This window comes from Myotis yumanensis, unplaced genomic scaffold, assembly GCF_028538775.1.
Source record: "Myotis yumanensis isolate MYYU_CA2020_CCGP unplaced genomic scaffold, mMyoYum1.0.hap1 SCAF_1, whole genome shotgun sequence".
Lineage (NCBI taxonomy): Eukaryota > Metazoa > Chordata > Mammalia > Chiroptera > Vespertilionidae > Myotis > Myotis yumanensis.
Window position 1 is genome coordinate 32,364,912 of NW_027223752.1, and position 22,803 is coordinate 32,387,714.

Below are 22,803 nucleotides of genomic sequence, written 5' to 3' on the forward strand. Positions count from 1 at the left end.
GTGGTGGTGTGATAAAAGACATGCTGAATAGGTAAGCTTAACCAACCTAATAAAATGTATGATTAGTTCTCTAGAACCATCAGCAATTTTATTATTTTCTACTTTAATTATATTGGCAAACACTTCCAAAATAATGACACATTGTAGTAACAAGAAAAACTGTCTCGAACTTGACAATAACAGGAATGCCTGCTGTAGTTGATGATTGCCCATGATATGACAATATACATACATATATATTTTCTTTCAGAATAGGAACATATGTAATCTTATAAAGTATTCTTCAAAGAAGTAACAGAAATAAAATTTAATCAAATGTCCTTTGGCATCTTTCGAGAGAATCATATTACATTGTTTACTGTGATCTATTAAAAGAAGATGAATTCTACTAATATGCTATTTTAGTACTTAAATTAACTTAAAAGGACCAATTACTAAATTGGTGAGAGGTACTTAAAGTATTGCTGGGTTTTGCTTATTCTGGGTTCTGAGGATTTTTGCATCGATAGTCATCCTAAGTGAACTAAACTATAATTACATTTTTAGCCAGTTTGACCATCTTCTGGTATCGATATTACACTGATTTTGTAAAAAGTCTTGAGAAACTGTCCTTCTGTATCCACGGGCTAGAACAGATTAGAGAGGTAGGAAGAATCACTCAATTTCTAGAAGGAACTTCCTGAGCCTGGGTTTTTTAAACTGTGGCATGAAGTTGGGTCTATTCCTTAGGTTTGATATTCGTTTTATTACTTCCTTATATTGACTTTATCCTCTTCTTTGGAAGGCAGTCAAAGGTGTTTTTTTTTAATGTTTCTTTTTTTTTTTTAATATATTTTTTTATTGATTTTTTACAGAGAGGAAGGGAGAGAGATAGAGAGTTAGAAACATCGATGAGAGAGAAACATCGATCAGCTGCCTCCTGCACATCTCACACTGGGGATGTGCCCGCAACCCAAGTACATGCCCTTGACCGGAATCGAACCTGGGACCCTTCAGTCTGCAGGCCGACGCTCTATCCACTGAGCCAAACCGGTTTTGGCAGTCAAAGGTTTTTAAGTAAAGGAAATAACACGAAGAGCTATATTTGTGCAGATCACTTTGACAGTGGCTTTTAGAAAAGAGACGTGGCAAGAGGGTTCTGACTTTTACTCAGGAGACACAGGGACCTTGTTCAGAGTAGCAGAAAGTTAATAAGGTATGAATTAACGCAGGATATTTTTACTTTACCAAACAAACCCCAAGAATATTTTCTAGCCCTAGCCTGTTTGGCTCAGTGGATAGAGCTTTGCCCTGTGGACCGAAGGGTCCTGGGTTGGATTCCGGTCAAGGGCACGTACCTCAGTTGCAGGCTCCTTCCTGGTCCGCGCCCTAGTCAGGGTGCATGCAGGAAGCAACCAATTGATGTGTTTCTCTCACATCAATATTTCTCTCTGTCTTTCCCTCTCTCTTCCATTGTCTCTAAAAATCAATGGAAAAATATCCTCAGGCGAGGATTAAAAAAAACACAAAAGAACCCAAAATAGTATTTTCTACTTCAACATACCCAAGTAATACATTTTGCTTAGAAAATTAAGGCAAACAACAAAAAGAAAACAAGCACAGGAATTGATATTAATAATTGAAAACAGAATTTTGAGACTTGGAAAGGGATTCTACAATATTTACGAGGATCTACTACCAATTACCTAGATCTTTCAGTCACTTGATAGTGAAGATAACTGGTAAAATAAATAAATAAATAAATAAATAAAAATTATAAAAACTAGAGGACCACCAAGATGGCGGCATAGGTAAACACCAGAGACTGCTGCCGCAAACAACCACTTCAAAAATACAACTAAAAGACGGAACGGACATCACCCAGAACCACAGGAAGGCTGGCTGAGGAGAGACTCTTCAACTAGAAGGAAAGACAACAGCATTCCGAGGCTCAGAGGAGGCGCAGTGTGGAAAATTTAAAGGTATGGAGGTGCGCGCGCAAAGCGGGCTGGTGGCTGAGGGCACGGTTGTCATTTTCAATCAGGAGGGAGTCTCAGACTCTGAGCTCCAGATCCGGGCGAGTCTCTAGGGACCCAGACTCAAACGGGAGAAGCAGGACTGTCTGGCTACGGTCCCTCCGAGGTTTGCAGCGGTTGCTGGGACAGAGAGGCAGAGCCCCTGGGGACAGACTGAGAGCAGCCATAACTGCTCCCACCGCCCGCCCTGTTGATCCCCTGCGACCCGCCCCGCCCCGCCCAAGCCCTGCGCAGAGCCATTTGCCGGATCGCCTCAGGCAAAGGCTAGATTAGCACCTCTCCAGAGGACAGAAGTTTTCCCACAGCTAATTCCCACAGCCAGTCGGCCTGGTGGTCAAATCCCTCTAGTATTAACTACAACAATCAAGGCTCAACTAGAACAAGACTGTGCACAATGACCACAAGGCGGTGCACCAAGAAAGTATAAAAAATGCGGAGACAAAAAAACATGACAGAAATGGAGGATATAGAGCTAAAAAACGCAATTTTGAGGGCTTGCAATAAACTTGAGGAGAGCCTCACGAAAACTAATGAGACCCTCAATGCTATGATAAAAAACTAGAAATTAAGCATACATGGACTGAAATAAAGAATATTATACCCAATAACAGACCAGAGGAGCACAAGAATCAAACCAAAGATTTGAAATGCGAAGAAGCAAAAAATACCCAACTGGAAAAGCAAAATGAAAAAAGAATCCGAAAGTGTGAAGATAGTGTAAGGAGCCTCTGGGACAGCTTCAAGCGCACTAATATCAGAATTATAGGAGTGCCAGAAGATGAAAGACAGCAAGATATTGAAAACCTATTTGAAGAAATAATGGTAGAAAACTTCCCCCACCTGGTGAAAGAAATGGACTTACAGGTCCAAGAAGCGCAGAGAACCCCAAACAAAAGGAATCCAAAGAGGACTACACCAAGACACATAATTAAAATGCCAAGAGCAAAAGACAAAGAGAGAATCTTAAAAGCAGCAAGAGAAAGAGACTCAATTACCTACAAGGGAATACCCATACGACTGTCAGCTGATTTCTCAACAGAAACTTTGCAGGCCAGAAGGGAATGGCAAGAAATATTCAAAGTGATGAATACCAAGAACCTACAACCAAGATTACTTTATCCAGCAAAGCTATCATTCAGAAGTGAAGGTCAGATAAAGAGCTTCACAGATAAGGAAAAGCTAAAGGAGTTCATCACCACTAAACCAGTATTATACGAAATGCTGAAAGGTATCCTTTAAGAAGAGGAAGAAGAAAAAGGTAAAGATACAAATTGTGAACAACAAACATGCATCTATCAACAAGTGAATTTAAGAATCAAGTGAATAAATAATCTGATGTACAGAATGAACTGGTGATTATAATGAATCAGGGACATAGAAAGGGAATGGACTGACTATTCTTGGGGGGGAAAGGGGAATGGGAGATGCGGGAAGAGACTGGACAAAAATCGTGCACCTATGGATGAGGACAGTGGGTGGGGAGTGAGGGCGGAGGGTGGGGCGGGAACTGGAAGGAGGGGAGTTATGGGGGGGGGGGAGAGGAACAAATGTAATCTGAACAATAAAGATTTAATAAAAAAAAAAAAAAAACTCCAAAAACAACAAAATAACAAAACAATTTTTAAAAAACCTAAAAAAAAAAAAAAAAAATGGAAACTAGATATGTTAGAATTAATTTGAGTAAAAAATGAAAGAAATCCAATTAGCATAATTTTTTTTTGCCTATAATGTTTGACTTAGAAAACTGTACTTGGTAGAAGTAACTTTTATACATAAAAAGTTTACATGATAGAAGCTGTAATCAGACAATTCCGATAGAAAAAATGAATTGGTAACTCAAATCTTGACATAAATTTACATAGAAAAGAATCTTGAAAAATGAAATAAATATGAGGAAAACAGATCAAGAAATTTGTTTAGTTAAATGTCACTTAAAACTTAGCATCCATAAGAAGAGACACTAAAATCGAAGGACTTAAATTGGCTTAATGGAATTTACCAGAAAACACATAAAAATGCTCAGCAGATCCAAATATCTGCCTGGCAAAATACTGACACTCTTGACTAATATTTTGAGGGGTCAAAGGTAGCTACAACGGGGCCAATGTTGTGAAGGAAAGAAGTTCTGGAATAAAGAGAAAGGAGAAAAAGCTCTATATTTACATTAATGATTCTATAAAATTAAATATGAATTATATGCTAACTGCAGTGATAGGTGCTGGACACATAATGATGAATGAAGCAGGTCTGATTCCTGCTCTTGAGGAGCTTATAATATACAGCAAAGGCTTACAAAATACAACCTTGAGCCTGGCTGGTGTGGCACAGTGGTTGAGTGTGGACATATGAACCAGGAAGTCACGATTTGATTCACGCTCAAGCCCCAGTGTGGGTTGTGTAGGAGTCAACTGATCAATGATTCTCTCTCATCATTGATGTTTCTATTTCTCTCTCCCCTCTCCCTTCCTCTCTGAAATCAATAAAATATATATATTTTTAAAAATAACCTTGAGCCAAACTCAAGCCAAGAGTGATTTTTAAAGGGTTGTTTAGAAGACAAATATGTAACAGAGAATGTACATAGGCCCAAAAGTTTATAAACACAAATAAACATAAAATTAAAACTATGCTACGCACTAAGGAGCTAAAAACAGAGTAATAATAATCATGTAGGACAGGTGGTTAGAGAAGGCTTCTCTGAAAAATTGACATTTAAGCTATTACTTAAAGATAATTATAGGATTAGCCAGATGTGAGGTTGGTGGGAGGAGGGGGGATGGTTGGTACTTTCTGGGCAAAGGGAAAGGCAATAAGAGTCCTTAGTAAGGAATTTAGCAAGAATCTGGTAAGAGAGTGAGGAGGTGACACAAAAAGCCAGGCTGGAGACACTGGCAGAGGCCAGATCATGCATGCTGCAGGGCATGTTAAGAAGTTGAATTCTATTTTAAATGTAATGGGAAACCATTAAAAAACTTAAGCATGGAAGGAACATTGATCAAGTTTGCTTTTTAAAAAAGTCACTACAGCTGACTAAAGAATTACAGGTACCCCTCGCTATCCACATCCAGCAAGAATTCAGGTAGTAAGAGGTACTTACTATGTTCCCAACTTGGTTTGATTTGAATTTTGTTTGGCAAACAATAATAATTTGGATGGCAAAGGATTTATCCAAAATTTTATTTGAAACTCTTTGGTACCAGACAGTGAAAGTTGGGAGACTGACAGAATTTGGATCAAATTTTCTTTGGAGAATTGCTTTCTCTCTTTTTTTGAAATCCTCACCCAATGATAAGTTTTTATTGATTTTGGAGAGAGAGGAAGGGAGGGAGAGAGAGAAAAACACATCAATGTGAGAGAGAAACATCGATCAGTTGCTTCTCATACATACCCCAAAGGGGAACAGAACCTGCAACCTAGGTACGTGCCCTGACCGGGAATCAAACCCACAACCTTTTGGTGTATGGGACAATGCTCTGACCACCTGAGCCACCCAGCCAGGGCATGATTTGGAGAATTTCTGATCAATATAGTAGATTGAGCAAATAATAAAAAGGACCCCCTTCCAATTCACACACACAGGAATGCTAGATGAAATAGCCTCCCACACATATTTGTTAAAAAAATAAAAAAGTTAAAGTTTAAAAGCAAAGGTGAAATCTTCAGGTGCCAACAATTTAAAAAGAAGCTGAAGTCATAGCAGTGGTTGGTGTAGTGGTGAGTGGGTGCTGACTCTTGATGAGTCCAGTTGGATTAGATTTGAATAGCACTAGGTAAGACTCTAGAAGAGATGGAATTAAGGTCCATAAGACAAGAATAGAAGAACGAGAGAGAGAGAGAGAGAGAGAGAGAGGGGATGAGCCACAAACAGATTACAAATGAGTAACAAACATCAACATTTACTGTCTTAATCTGAGTGTGTCTCACAAGTAAACTCTTATTTCCCATGAATGGAGTAACTTTAGAGAAGCACTTGTTCCATTAACAAAAGATATTATATGACATTTGTTATGTGATTCTACACCACAATAGGGTGTAAGTCTGATTTGATCCTCTATCTAGTCAAATGCTTCTTATTTCTTATTTCAGGTTAAAAGCACACAAGGCACTTCTTAAATACATCAAAACAGCTTAGATGCTCTCTCTAAAAAGTCCAAATGTTCACTAGATTGGAAAGATATACATTAATAGGATGTTCTTCAATTCCTAAAAAACATATTTCTATTCATACTTACAAGATATTCAACTTATAGCACTAGATAACATCAAGTTGATGTTTCTGAATGCATGATTTTCTGTGTATAAATAGTTTCATTTGTCTTATACGAAACTGTTTAGGGCTGGTGAAGAAACGGGGAGTACCTGCTTAATGGGTGTGGGATTTTACTTTGGGGAGATGAAAATTCTTTGGAACTAGACAGGGGTGGTGGTTACACAACATTGTAAATGTACTAAAAGCCACTGATTTGTTCCCTTTAAAATTGATAATCTGATGTTATGTGAATTTCACTCCAATAATAATTTTTAAAAAGCTGTTGAGGACAAAGGCTTGACGTCCGTATGAAAGTAACTTGGTTAACTACTCTCTGCCTCACACAGAAGACCACACTGCCTTCTGTCAGCCATCTAACAGATAGAGAGCAAGCACAGAACCACAGAAACTCAGCATCACCAGGAAAACAAGTCACTTGCACACTAGTGGTACTGCCTTTACATATATAGCATATTGCACTAGTGAGTCTTTTTGCAATATGAAATTTTGGGGGGAAATCTAATAATTACTCTGTAACAACTTTTCTCATTCTACAAGTCCAAAGACTAAGGATCAAACTTAAAATTTTTGATTTGCAATGTAATCACAGAAAACTCAGATACCACAGGAGCACATTGTAGAAATAAAAGGTGTCCGTCTTACCTCTGAATTCAAGTCCCCGCAGCTGGAAAGTGACCAGCCCGTTGCCGATCTCGATAAGGTGTACTAATGCATTGAGGTAGTCAGAGGCAAGAATGAAACAGTCCCCTGTACTGTAGTTTCCCCACCGTCCTAGGAGCAAATCACCACAGAGACTGTGTTGTAGGGATCTGGTTAAATGTTCATAAAAGATGGAATTCAGATTGTTGTCATCTGATCCTACAAGAAGGGATTTTTTTTAAATGTTAAACTTTACTCTAAAACCACTTTATATGAATATACAAGAGTGTTAAACATATTAAAACTAATTTCCAGTTAGGGTTGTATCTTTATTTTTTGACAAGGACAATAATATTTACACTCTTACAATTTTTATATAAAAACGAAATACGGAGTAATAGCAAAAGTTTCAGAATTTAGGGTTAGAAGTCACATAGCCTCTCTGAATCTCTGGTCCCCATCCATAAAATGCAGGAATTGGAGTACATGAAATCTAAGGTCGTTCCACCTTTTTAACAGCCCACGATCTTTTCTATCACTGTTCAATTAACCATGCAGGAGAAATAAAAAATTTTTTTTCTAAAAATCAGAACTAGAACAAAAAGACATACTAGTAAAGAAAATGGGTAATTCAAGACTTGAACAAACAAGATAGTTCAAAACAAAGATAAATTATCAGTCAAAATAATTTGTATATTGAGATGGCTAAAACTAATTTTCAATGGAAATAAACTGTATATATAGAAACAGCAGCAAAGAACCTACAAAAGTTTAAGAAAAAAATAGAGTAAAACATTACCCAATAAATGAAATGACCATCTTCAGAAATAACCCATGCAAGGCAATAACCTGTAAATGGATGCCTTTAAACTCAGCCTAACTAAATAATAAAATAATGAAAGGGGAACGCCAGACTCTATCTTCAATAAAATGGTCCGGTATAATGCTCTGTCTGACCACTACAAAGTATGCATACTAATTCATATTAACTCGGGACACAGCCTCTTTGATATGCAAGAATGGCATCATCAGCATCGTGAGAATTCCATGCCCCTTACAAAGATATACTAGAGCTGAGATGGTTGTTTTATCTACCAGAACGTGATAATGACAGCCATTAATATCAATTAATCCAATTTTATAATTATGAATTAATCTGATTATTATAATTTAATTTCTTAAGTAGACAGCATTGCAAGGAATCTTCAAGTCAAATGAATACAAATATTTCAGTCTATTTGGGAGTAATATTTCTTTTAGTAAATTAATTTATTGGATTTCTATGGTTGGAGAAATGTGATTCACACTTTCTGTGTCAGATTACTAATGGGTGGGCCAACAAGTTTCCCAAACGACAAAACTAAGAACCAGACTTTAGAAACGGCAACACTACCAAGTGGTACTCAATAAGGCCCTGTATTGAATGGCTATTTAGCCCTCCTACGTGACATCGCTATGTCAATTAAGTAAATGAAGTTAAATTAACATTTACCTAAACATTCAGGGAAGAGGGGAAACAAACATATTAATAAAACACATACTGGTTAGATTACATAGTATTCAAGACAGCTAACCAATTTTACTTTAACCATGTTCTACTTTTTAAACTATATAAGAATAATCTTTGAATGGCAATTTTATCCCTATCAGTGTTCTTAAAATACATTTCATCAAGTAAGAATATCAAAGTTGTAGATACTCTAATTCATGTATATTTTGCTAAAGTAAACAAAATAAAGCAAAAGGTATTTGGTTTAAAATGACCATTTGGAACTCACGCAGGATTCCTAACATGTTGGGGAGTGAAATATATATGTAACAAATTCATTAGACAGGCTTCTTGATTCACAAACAAAGGTGTTACCTGGGTTTCTATCAAGCTGGGAAGCCAATCTGGTATTTGAATGATCCACTCGTTTTGTGCTGAAGATGGCAAAATAAAACATTTTTAGTCATCTTTTTTATATTTAAATATGCCTACTAAGAAAAACTGTACAACAGTGATGAAATAAATATTACCACTTTATGACTATCTCTGAGAAAAATCTATGATTAGCATATTGGTAAAACTCTGCAGTAGCACAATAGGTAAGGTGTTTTGTTTTTTACTCTCCCACATCCATCATACATAAACACAGCAGTTATTTCCTGACTGTGTGTCACCGAACAGTGCGTAGAGAGACACTGATGAGTTTAATGGAAAAACATCATTGAGCAGGATGAGAAAAAAAATCCACACTGTATACAGACCTTACAGATGTACAGTGCATGAAACATCCTTTGCAAGGGGAAGGTATATCTATTAATGCCCAGTGTTCCTTTTAACAGTGGTTCCCAAAAAGTGGTCCATAGAACCCCGAGCAGGGAACTCAAGACCCTTCCAGGGAATTTTCCAGATCAAAACTATTTTCAAAATAATATTGAGCAATTATTTGTTTCTTTCACTGTGTTGGCAATTGCACTGATGGTACAGATCAAGGTGGGTAAGACTGTTGGTGCTTTAACATGAATCAAGGTAGGGGCACCAGACTGTACTATTTGTTACTGCCACACAGGCACAAGACAAAATACAATAAATAAAAATTCAACTTCCACTTTAAAATGTCCTTAATGAACAAATATTAATTTTATTAAATTACAAGCCCTTTTTTTAACACAGTGTGTGGCACGTATAGCACCTCTGCTGCGTGCTGAGTAGGGTGGGTGTCTCGAGGGAAAGCATTGTACAGCTGCTGGATTTACAAGCTGCACTGGGTACATTTTCTCACAGGAGACATTTTTACTTGAATGGCTATTGGATTAACTGATTATTCAGCTCTGGGTATTTGACAAACATTTCTCAAAAATGAAGACAGTGAGTCTGCCATTTCAAAGAAAACAACTGACAAGGGTATCTGTTGCCAATAATAAGAGTTTTAAGCAAAAATTAGAATTTTTGAAGACTTATATTTACCACCATGAGCTTGATAGTATCTCAATACTCAAATAGTTTTCTTTTGGGATTGGAGGTGATATGAGTGAATACATTTTAAAAAATATTATATAGTGAAATGTGTCAAAATTCGGAAGCTCTGCATTACTCAGTGAACCCGTATTTCCTAAGTGAACAATAAAAGATGTTACAAGATTATATGTAGGTAAAAAGAACCATCCAAAGTGTTAGACTTATCAGTGGATTATGATGTAACACAGTTCCAGAAATTCATGGATATGGTTTTAGATTCCACATTTTAACTAATCTTTAGGAAACAAACCATTTGTTGACTTTTACTGAAAGATCAAAGAATATCCACAGTTGACTAAAAAGGCAATCAAAACATTTCTTTCTTTTCCAACTATGTCTGTGAGACCAGATTTTCTTCATACTGGTATACTCCAACCAAAACAGTATATGGCAACAACAGACTGAATGCAGCAGCAGGTAAGAAAATCAAGCTTTTTCGCTTTTTTTTAAAATCCTCATGGAGGATATTTTTTCCATTGTGTTTTAGAAAGAGTGGAAGGGAGAGAAACACCGATGTGAGACAGACACATTGATCGGTTGCCTTCCGCATGCTCCCGGCCTGCAACCGAGGTACGTGCCCCTGAGTGGAATCAAACCTGGGACCCTTCGGTCTGCTGGCCCACACTCTATCCACTGAGCCAAACCAGCCAGGACTTGAGCTGTCTTCTATTAAGCCAGACATTAAAGAGATTTATAAAACAATGACACTTTCTCACTGATTTTTTTGGTGGGATGGAAAATTTAGTTACTTTTATTTCAAAAATTATTTTTGTTTATTTGTAATGGGTTTATTGTTGCTATTTTTAAAATAATAAACATTTAAATATAAGTTTTCTAATACAGTAAATATTGGTAGATAAAACCCATAGCAACAAAAACTCTTTGGAGACTTTCAATAACTTTTTGTTGTTGTTAATCCTCACCTGAGGATATTTTTTCCATTGCTTTTCAGAGAGAGCGAAAGGGAGGGAAGGGGGGAGAGAAATATCAATGTAAGAGAGACTCATTGGCTGGCTGCCTCCTGCACCCACCCCAACTTGGGGCGGGGAGCAAACATGAAACCCAGATAAGTTCCCTTGACTGGGAACTTAAAGCATGTGCATGGCCCATGCTTTACTGCCGAGCAACACTGTCCAGGGCTCCAATAACTTTTAAGAATGTAAAAAGGTTCTGAGACCAGACAGGTTAAGAACTGTGGCCACAGATATAATTTGGGGCTAAATTTAAGTTGTCCCAGAAGAACAGAATATTAATAACACTAAAATTCATCAAAAGGGAAAACACCATGTGTGGTTTTTAGATAAAAAGACCAGAGCGAAAGTTTCAAATCCATAAGGTAGTTCATTGTTTAAATGGTAAGACTACCATTTTCACCTATATATGCCAACATGTGAAAGAGTAGGAAAAAAGCAGTCATGGAGCTGGCCAGTAGAATTACAAAGCAGTATAAGCCTTTTCTGAATCAATGTTAATACATATAAAATGTTAAAGCTCCATGACTCAGTAAGTTTCCTTATAGATAGTCTTTCTTAACTTAAGAGAAAAAAAAAAGAAATTTGGAGAGATTACATAAAAGGATAATTTTTAGGCATTAGGTTAAACAGCCCTAGGAACTAAGCCTAAATGGAGAAAACTTCATGTACAAAATGGTCACTGAAAACTTATCTTAGTGAAAAAAACAGAATCTATATATATAAAAGCCTAAGCAACCATTTGCCCAGTAGCTATGACGCACAATGACCACAAGGGGGCAGGCGCTCCAACCTGTAGAGGAGGGAGCCCGATTCCTCTCAGAATTGGCCATGGGTTAGGTTGCTGCTGGGGGACTGTCAGCCCCGAATATGCTTCACCTGCACGCCCTCTCGAAATCTAGGAACCCTCGGGGGACATCAGAGAGCCGGTTTCGGCCCAATCCCCTCAGGCTAAGCCGAGGGACACCACTGGTGCACAAATCCATGCACCGGGCCTCTAACTAACCTATAAAAAAAATTAGCTCTAATAATAGCTATTTCTAAGAAAAATGTGAAATAACTAATTATCCTATATAAAACCCTAATATGCGCCCAACCGGTTTGGCTCAGTGGATAGAGCGTCGGCCTGCGGACTCAAGGGTCCCAGGTTCGATTTCGGTCAAGGGCATGTACCTTGGTTGCGGGCACGTCCCCACTGGGACGTGCAAGAAGCAGCTGGTCGATCTCTCTCATCGATGTTTCTAACTCTCTGTCCCTCTCCCTTCTTCTCTGTAAAAAATCAATAAAATATTAAAAAAAATAAAAAATAAAAAAAAATAAAACCCTAATATGCAAATCAACTGAAAAGCGGAACAACCGGTGGAATGACCAGTCGCTATGACGCGCACTGACCACCATGGGGCAAACTCTCAATGCAGGAGCTGCCCCTGATAAGCCCCTGAGAGGGAGGCAACTGGCAGCGGTGGCGGCCGGGGGGGGGGGGGGCAGGGCTGGCAAGCGAGCAGCGCCAGGCCGCCAGCCAAGGCAGTGCCAGCGGGGGCCCTCGGATCACCCCGCCCACCGGTCACCCCACAGATCAGCCCTGATCGCCAGCCAGGCCTAGGGACCCTACCCTATATATTGGGAACAGTTCTTAGATTTAAAAATTAAAACCTGGCAAAGCTACTCTAACACTGAAAAAACAGGATGATGCAGCAATGACACACATGGACTCTGGCTTGCACATTTTGTGGTCGGCCCTGATTCTGACACTTACAACTGTGTGACAAAGCCAATTACTTAACTTCTCTCTGCTTCAGTTTTTCTACCCATAAGATGGGGAAAATGGAACTACTGCCTCAGAAAGATCATGTTATGTACTACTTTTTATTATCAGGCCAAAAAAATGTAGCTGCCCATACAACAGTAAGACACCTATCACCTGTAGGAAAAGTATAGTCACTGGTGCATGTAGTGTCCCGGATTGCGAGAGGGCACAGGAGAGGCTGAAGGACTGCCCCCCTCCCGTGCCCGAATTTCATGCACCAGGCCTCTAGTGACTGTTATAATGATGTAACACTATATAGTATAAAACTTCAGAGTATTATTAACATGGAACCATTCTAAGAAATAGTATTAAAAGAAAAAAGAGAAAAATCAGTATATCCAACTAAAATTATGTTTTAAAATCTTATAAATATATTAACCAATATAACCCCAATAAAAGTAATTTAAAAATCTTATAAATAGAAGAAAAGGTTGAGAAATAAGGAGTAATTATTCTCTGACTCTTCTAATTTACATAATTTTGAAACTTTTAGAAGTATTTATAAAATTTTAGCAAAGTAATTTAACACAAAAAATTAACAATCCTGGTTTACGTATAATTAGGCTGTCAATTGTTTTCTAATAAAAAACATAAAATTGGCTTTAAAATGCTTTATTTTACTCACTTATAGTCTCTCTCCCAGAATTTCACAGGTCGAACATATGAAGTGATGAATATTGCACTTCCCAGGAAGGGGTTCAGTGGTGTGGAAAAGAAGGCTGATACAGCAGCCTGAACAAACAACATGGCTGAATCTATGGGAAAACTGGTTAAGGACCTTAACATCCATCTGAGTGCACACACAAACAATACACACGCATACACACACATATCTCACAAACATGCTGCAATTACAGCAATTAGAAAAATGATGTTCATGAGAGGAATACAGGAAAGGGTGCCACTGGACAGCACATGGGTAGAAGTAGAAAGACACAGCGTGATGAAAGGCACGATGCTCAGAAGGGAGCTAAATAAATATCTGCTAACAGGTATTAGATAAAAACCCATATGTCACTTCTGGGTAGAGATACTTGGATTTAATTTTCCAGAGGATAAAACTAAACTTTACAGATACTAAAAAAAACAACAACAAATCTACATTCCAAAATCTATGTGGTTCACTAAACATTACTTTTATTTTAAAAGTACTTTTAAGAAATGATGAGAATAGAAGATTTTAGACATACGATTATAAAAAATGTTTTGTATCTTCATTCAAAAAATATTTCTAAACACATTTTGTATTTATTGAAAATTCATGATAGATCAGGATAATCTAAGAGAATTATGTAATGTCTAATCATGGGGGTGTACACCTGAAACTAATATAATATAGTATGTCAACTGTAATGGAAAAATTAAAAAATGACTTTAAAAAATGTTTGGACTTTAATAGTCATATGTATAAACATAATTTTTTAAATCAGCATTATCCTATATAATAAAAGGGTAATATGCAAATTGACCGAACAGCTGAACAACTGGTCGCTATGACACACACTGACCACCAGGGGGCAGACACTCAACACAGGAGCTGCCTCCTGGTGGTCAGTGCACTCCCACAGGGAGAGTGCCGCTCAGCCAGAAGCTGGGCTCACGGCTGGCGAGTGCAGCGGTGGTGGTGGGAGCCTCTCCCGCCTCCACGACAGCGCTAAGGATGTCCGACTGATGGCTGGAGAACAGGCCTAAGCCGTCAGTCGAACATCCCCCCAGGGCTCCCGAACTGCAAGAGGGCGCAGGCTGGGCTGAGGGAACCCCCCGAGTGCACAAATTTTGTGCACTGGGCCTCTAGTTTAATTATAAGACCGTAATACTTTTCTCATGTCCAGATGATCTGTGGGGCACAGATGTTAATACAAGTTAAACAATCAGTATAGATGTGGACTCAGAGAATAGCGAGTTTTTGATAGTTTACCACATGGTAACCTATATTTTACGCCTGTGAAAGGTTATCCCTACAAACCAACATTTTCATCAAGGATATGACTGCCCTTTCTTATAAAACTTTTATGAGAAGGATACGGGGCACTGCAAAGGGCTGAGCAAAAGCATGGAAAGCAGAACCCCATGTAATTTGCCATGGGGCAATGTAAGTGTACACAAACTGCAGTTTATAAAGGAGCTCCCAAAGCTGTGGAAGGATAAAGAAAGAAGCAATCAGTAAAAAACATTGGATACTTGAAAAACAAAATAAAACATCTCTAAAATGTTGTCTACCTAGTAGGAAAATGGTATTGACATTATTTGCCATTTGCATAAAAAAAGATATATCAACTTCTAAGACATTATATATTTTTAAGTAAAGACAGCTAGCTGATTTATGAATTGTGTTCCATCTGTTTAAAAAATTCTGTGTCCTCTATTGGCTATTGATTACTACAAGAAGCAAAACAAAAGGTAGAAAATCCAGATGTCTGTAAAGCTAAGTAATGCATATATATTTTGATTCTAAGATATTTCCTTCGAATTTTAGTGCTCTGCAAACTGGGTGTGTTTTAAATGAAATGTCCAAAGAAATCTAAAAGTAGCCAGGCAGGGGATAAAGTTGTAATACAGTGTCACTGCCTGTTTGCCCCAGAATTTACATGTATATTAAGCATCTGCATGAAATCTCAATTGTTATTATCAATGGAAACACAATATACTTTTAAATCTTATTTAAATTAGGGTCTGTTTTGTTGTTTAACATGTCTTCAACAATGAAACAAAATTAGTATACATGCCCAAGATTGCCTCTGCATGCTAGGCAGTGCAAGACCCAATTCTCCAAACAGATCACAGAATCTTAAAAGCAAGAGGTTCTGACTCACTCAGTGCCATGATTCATGCACCTATTTAAATCGTTTAGCTGATTTACAATGATCCTGTTTAACTTCCAATTTAAAAAAGAAATAACAACTTCAACCAATTAGAAAATGCAGATGAACCCTTGCATTCTTTGTCATGGCCTCAAACTATACTGGTGATTTTTGGTACTAATGAGTTCAGGATGAAAGGAAGTAAAAGTGGGATGTATATTATCAAGATGCCATTATAATTGCTTAAAAGCAATGATTCAGAAAATTGTCCAGAGTCTAGATGTGAAAGGGACTGTACTCCAATTTTGACTGTAATATTGAAGAAAAAATAATATACAATTACACGGATAAGTAGTTAGTGGGTAAAAATATTTTTGTATATATTCAGAATAATTTTTTCTTAAAAGGCTATTAAATCAATAGTGCATTTTACAATGGTATCTTAAAAAAATCTACCTAAAGAGAACCCTTGACTATTAATTACTTGCTTATTGCAGCTAGTAAGTTCTATTAAGTAGCCATATAAAATGTAAACTTCTAAGAACAAATCTTTCTCTGAACAGGGTATGCTCTCAAAAACAATTTGCTTAACAAATGAAAGCATTAAGAAGATCCAAACTTATACAAGTAAGTGCAGTGACTCTATTTCAAGGATTGTTTAGTTTATATTTTACTGCAATTTTCACTTTTTTCCAAACCAATATAAAAGATGCAATACAATTTCCAATCTAAATATTTAAATTTGTGAGCCACCACATGCTTCTTTATACAAACAATTCTCTGATTAACTTTCTGGCTTCCTCCTTTGGTTAACCATGCTCACTAGAAGAGGAAATAAATAATAAAAATGCATACAAATTAGCGATTGAGCAAATATAATATTACAATATTTTAGAAGTTAATTAGCTTAATATTTAGCATAATATTTTGAAACTGATCATCACTAAAACCTTGTTCAGATTAATGGTTTCCAATTTGTACTGTTCCCATCCTAGGTCAGATCTCTATCACATCTAAATTACTGTCACAATCTCTTAAGCTGTTCTCCATACCTTCAGGTTCTCTCTTCCCCAATTCATCCCAAATGTGGCTGACCAGGCTAACTTTCCTAAAATTGGGCTTTCATTGTGTTTTGTAGCTGCTCATATGCTTCAGCTCTGTTACCTATCAAATGGGATAATATATGTCAAAGTCCTTTGCATGTGGTCAGCGTTAACATGAAATCTAAGCTCTATTTACCTTACAAATAACCTGACTGCACAACCGACTTCATTTAGAAAGGTAGTGTGGTTCAGCAAAAAGGTCCTTGGAATGGTAAGGCAGAAGAGCCAGACTTTACCATCTCATTCGTAAAAGGACTAAAAGCACCTCTCTTATGGTGGATACCATATTTTAGAACCATTTTGTAAACTTCAAAGCATTCTGCAATTGTCCCTATCAAACTAATTTCTGACTGCTCCCACATGGCCTGACTGCTCTGGGTACCTACCATTTTCAATCAGCTTTCAGGTTATTTTCTCTCTCCATCTATCTCCAGCCCACAGCCCAGTTCAACTGTTACCATGTCTATTTCTGAAATTATCCCCAAACTACACCCCCCTTTTGGAAGACCCTATATATTTAAATATATATACTTATTGGTGTTTATCTAATGGTTCCATATAACTTAATCTTATCTTCTTCGCTATTACAAGAAGTATGTCTTATGGATCACAATGACTAGCATTATTTAGGGATTCTAATATGCTCCAAATAACTGGTTAAATGAAGAAAAATGTTACTTAAAAGATAATGTCATGAATGAAATGCAAGGATAATACTCACTAAATAGTGTATGACTTGGGGAGGTGCTTTTTACAGAGAGGGATATTCCTCTAGTGATGAATTACCTTGTTGAAGAGTATGGACATGAAGAACAGATCCAATAGCATGGTCTCTGAAAACGCTTCATAGTCAATTTTGAAAAAGAGCACAGTGAAGACAACTGTGACATACTGATACGTAGGGCTGCTAAAGGAGGATCGGAGCAACTTCAGACCAGCAATGGTGATCATTAAAGCACCTAGTCTAGAATAAAAAGACAGCACAACTCATCAACTAATGACTGAAAACTTGAGAAAACCTACTAACTTCAGAAAAACCACCATTTTATTTACTTAGCTTACAATATATATATATAGTAACATATATATATTACATATATATATTACAAATTTAAACTTCTAAAAATAATTTACATAGCTAAGCAAATCACATCCAAAAATAAACTACCATAATATACCCTTTTAATAATATGTATTATGACTTTTATCCTTTTATAAATCAGTTTAAGAAACAAGTTAACAGTATTATAATTCCAACATTTGTTTTTCCAGTCTCTCGACATTTCTATTGCTTTAACATTAATAGCATTTAGCACATAAAAAAACATATTAACACTTACCCAATAACATATACCTAGTCTAATGGGTAAGCCAACTACACAGGGTGGGGCAAACATAGGTTCACAATTGTTCATATGGAAAAAATACAATAATTCTATATAATAAAAGGCTAATATGCAAATTGTCCCATCGGGAGTTCAATCACTCACTATGATGTGCACTGACCACCAGGAGGCAGTGAGGAACAGGGCAGGGGACCAGCAGCAGCAGCAGCGGCAGGGCACTGAGGGAGCGAGGGAAGGAGGAGGCAGGGAGGCAGGAAACCTGATGAGCCCTGATTGCCAGCCAGGCCTAGGAACCCTACCTGTGCACAAATTTCGTGCACTGGGCCTCTAGTTACTAAATAATAATACAAGAATAAACTGTGTTTCACATATAACAACTATAAATCCATTTTTGCCCCACCCTGCAAAAATAACCATTTCCCAAACTTACCATCTAATGTTAAAGAATAACCTTATTTAATAAGTATCCTCTCATCAAGTACCAATCAACAATAAGATGTCTGGAGTAGTGAAATGCCAGGAGCAAAAGCACATGTTCAGAAAAGGAAAGTCAAAGACAAAATTTCACCTGGATTTTATTTTTAATACTAAAGGCCCAGTGCACAAAAATTTGTGCACTCGGGGGGTGTTCCTCAGCCCAGCATGCGCCCATTTGCAGTCCAGGACCCCTTGAGGGATGTCCACCTGTCGACTTAGGCCCACTCCCTGGGGAATCAGGCCTAAGCTTGCAGTCATCCTTCTGGCATCCAAGGAGCCCTTGGGGGATGTCCAACTAAAGGCTTAGGCCCCTAAGGGATTGGGTCTAAACCGTTAGTAGGACATTCTTAGTGTGGCCACGGAGGTGGGAGAGGCTCCTGCCACCACCTCTGCGCTGGCCAGCCATGACCCAGCTTCTGGCTGAGTGGCACTCCCCATATGGAAGTGCACTCACCACCAGGGGGCAGCTCCTGCAATGAGCGTCTGCCCCCTGGTGGCCAGTGTGCATCATAGCAACCGGTCATTCTGCCGTTCAGTCAATTTGCATATTAGCCTTTTATCTACACTAATAAAAGAGAAACATGGTAATTGGCGTACGACCGCTACCCTTTTCATTGGCTAATCAGTGAGTATATGCAAATTAACTGTCAGCCAAGATGGCGGCGGGCAGCCAGGCAGCTGAGAACAGGATGCTTGGTTGCCCCGCGATAGAGAAAACCAAGGTTCCTGCCTGCAGCTGCGGGGCTCTGAGCTCCTGAAGCAACAGCTCCGAAAGATACAATGTTTCAAGTAGAAGCTAAAAGATGGCGGTTAATCTGCAAACTCAGGCTCCAAGCGGTAGAGCGAAGCCAAACAGCCCTGAAGCCACAGAGCAGAGAGGCCTCACTGCCCGGGGATCAGCGGAGCCGAGAGGCCTCCCGGCCCCTGGATCAGCAGAGCCGAGAGGCCTCCCGGCCCCTGGATCAGCGGAGCCGAGAGGCCTCCAGGCTGCCTGGATCAGCGGAGCCGAGAGGCCTCCCAGCCCCAGGATCAGCGGAGCCTGATGGAAGCCCTGTGTGTTTATGCACCCTGGGGGTTCAGAGGTCCTGTCCTAGGCAGAGGCCTATGGCGAAATTTTCGACTCTGAGAAGCAGCCTACGGGCTGGAAGGCAGCTCCTCTGACCTCAGTGCTGGAGAAGACGATTAAGCAGAAAACTAAAGAAACCGATTTTACATCATTTCCCAGGTGGAGAACAGTTGGCATGTAAGCCCCTGACCGGTGCCCAGCCTCTCCTCTGTCAGTCTATCTCACTCTTAGGTACCATGTTCTTTGTTCTGTCTTAACTGCAACTCATTTTTAAACTAGATTGCTTTTAAAAGAAGACTAAATAAAGTTTCCCTTAAGTTATTTAGGTGGTGCTGGGGCTGCTAGAAGACACAAACACGCAACAGGTGGCCTGTACCCAGCAGCTCCAAGGCCGGCCACCTTGGTGCTGGGGCTGCTGGGGGTATCAGAGACACAAACCGGCAGGCCTGGCACCCAGCAGACCCGAGGCCTTTGTGGCAGCACTAAGGAGCAGCAAGCCAAGTGCTAGGAAGCAGCAAGCAGCTGGGAAGTAACAAGGGAGGGGTCCCGGACTGCAAGAGGGCACATGCTGGGCTAAGGGACCCCCCCCACCCATCCCCAGTGCACGAATTTCATGCACCGGGCCTCTAGTTATTATTATATAGGATGTTCCTATTTCCCCCCTTTTGCCCCCTCTACCCAGCTCTTGCCCCCCACTTCTCTCTGGCCATCACCATACGGTTGTCTGTGTCCATGAGTTGTGCATATATTTTCTTTGGCTAATCCCTTCTTTAAATTCACTTCTTTAAATTTTTATTTTCAGATAAGTGCTTATAACTGCACTATTATATATTTTCTATTATATCATTTAGAATTAAGATATCTTTTAATTGAACCCTTGTAAATTTTAGCACAATTTAATAAATTATGCTAGAAGCAATTAGGAGATTTTTCATGTAATGCAGATACATTTCAATTAATTTATTAATTTTTAATTTTTTAATTTGAAATAATCTCATACATGTAAAAAAAACTATAAAATACTACAGCATATTATATGTACCCATCACCCAATTTCTTAGGTGTTAATTTAAACATAACCATTATACAACTAACAAAATTTGGAATATATTTTTCTTATAATCTCTTTAATGTTACTTAATCCATTTACTTTGTTTTTGTTAATCTTCACCCAAGGATATTTTTCCATCGAATTTTAGAAAGAATGAAAGGAAAGGGAGAGACACATCGATTGGTTGCCTCCTGCACATGCTCTTATAGGGACTGGGGATCAAGCCAGCAACTGAGGTACATGCCCTTGACTGGAATCGAACCTGGGACTCTTCAGTCCATGGGCTAATGCTCTATCCACTGAGAAAAACAGGTTGCAGCTTAATTATTTACTTTTAATCTATATGTGTCTTTATATTTAAAGTGGGTTTTGTTTTTGATTCACCCTCATAATGTCTTTTCATTGGTGCATTTATGCCACTGACTTTCAGAGTGCTCACTGATAGAGTTACTGCCATATCAGGTGGCTTCTGGGGCTTCTGGGGCTGGCCAGCAGCCCAGGATCGGATCCATCACGGGCGGCAGGCAGGCGGCTTCTGGGGTTGTACATGGGGGCCTTCATGGTGGCTCGCACTCACGCTGTCCTGCGCTGCCTGCGGTATGCAAATTAGCCGCCATCTTTGTTGGCCGTTAATTTGCATATCATGATGATTAGCCCATGGGAGGCATAGCAAAGGTACGGTCAATTACCATGTTTGTCTATTGTTAGATAGGATATTTTTATTGATATCCGAGAGGCAGGGAGAGGGATAGAGAGAAACATCAATAATGAGAGAAAATCACTGATTGGCTGCATGCCCATACTAGGGATCAAGCCTGCAACCCGGGCATGTGCCCTTGGCTGGAATGGAAGCTGGGACCCTTCAGTCTGCAGGCTGATGCTCTATCCACTGAAACAGTTAGGGTTCACTTGGATTTTATCTCACAGTGTCTTGCACCAAAAAGACCCTTGATTACTTGTAACTTGATGAATAACTTTAAGACAGTGCTTCTGACTGCCCCCAGTAGTTCAACTTAGATTAAAGGAGTATTATACTTACTCTGTATCCAGTTTTTTTGGACTAGCAATTGTCTCTGCACTGCTACTCAGTTCATTAAGAACAATCAATGGATAGATGATATTCTTCTCCATAAAAAGAAGCCACACATGAAGTTTCTCAAACCACATTACAGTGGCTGCATCTAATAAGGAAATATAAGTCAAGACCACATCATCTAGTGTATAAAAGCAATGGGATGAGAAAAGAAAATCTTACAACTCGAATTCAGCTCTACTATAAATAATGTAAGAAATCCAGTACTTCAGTCATCAACTTCTATGACTACTGAAACACATCCAACTTTGCAACTTATATGTGACTTAAATATAGATGAGATTTATTTTAAACTTTAATTCTTAAAACTCTTTCTCACTTATGCCAATAACTTTTGGAGAAAAAGTTACTGAAGATTATTAGACTGCCCCTTTGTTTTTAAAATCCTAGACATACCTCATAAGATATATATCTCAGAAGAGATATGAAAGTATGATGTTTTTGGTTCACATATTTCGTACGAGTCACTTTCCTTGTCATTACTTTAATATTATTTAATTGGACAAAGTATCTAGGACAGCGGTTCTCAACCCGTGGGTCTCGACCCCTTTGGGGGTCGAACGACCCTTTCACAGGGGTCGCCTAAGACCATCGGAAAACACATATATAATTACATATTGTTTTTGTGATTAATCACTATGCTTTAATTATGTTCAATTTGTAACAATGAAATTGGGGGTCACCACAACATGAGGAACTGTATTAAAGGGTCGCAGCATTAGGAAGGTTCAGAACCACTGATCTAGGATAAACTGAAAGATTTAAAATAAGGTTCTCTGCTATATGAAAACAATGTCACCAGGCTTTAGGAAATTCTCAAATGAATATTTTTCCTTCAGCCGCTAAAATCAGTAGAAGGGGAAAGTCAACTTTGCTAATACTTAGTACTTTCAATAAGTCAAAAATGTTATGCTGATTCAAAATTTGTAAAAATTTAGACTAAACGTTTAGTTAAGATAAAAATGAAGAAACAATATAATCAATGATTTACTCTAATGAAAATTGCTGTTTAAAACAAATCAGATATACTTATGAAAGCAATACTGATAGTTCATCGAAAAAAATACATCATTCTGAGTTATTTTCTTTTTTTTAAATTAAATCTTTATTGTTCAGATTATTACAGTTGTTCCTCTCCCCCCCCCCCCCCATAGCTCCCC

At 38.4% G+C, this 22,803-nt stretch overlaps 1 protein-coding gene across 1 annotated transcript in view; it reads right to left on the bottom strand.

Annotated features, from left to right (window-relative positions):
• The window catches only part of PCNX1 (pecanex 1), a 161,880-nt gene that overhangs the window by 24,370 nt on the left and 114,707 nt on the right, over nt 1–22,803 (bottom strand). The window contains 6 exon segments of the mRNA XM_070417286.1: nt 6,928–7,143; nt 8,789–8,847; nt 13,332–13,461; nt 14,732–14,840; nt 17,397–17,574; nt 21,590–21,731. Of these exon segments, the coding sequence (XP_070273387.1) occupies nt 6,928–7,143; nt 8,789–8,847; nt 13,332–13,461; nt 14,732–14,840; nt 17,397–17,574; nt 21,590–21,731 (834 nt within the window).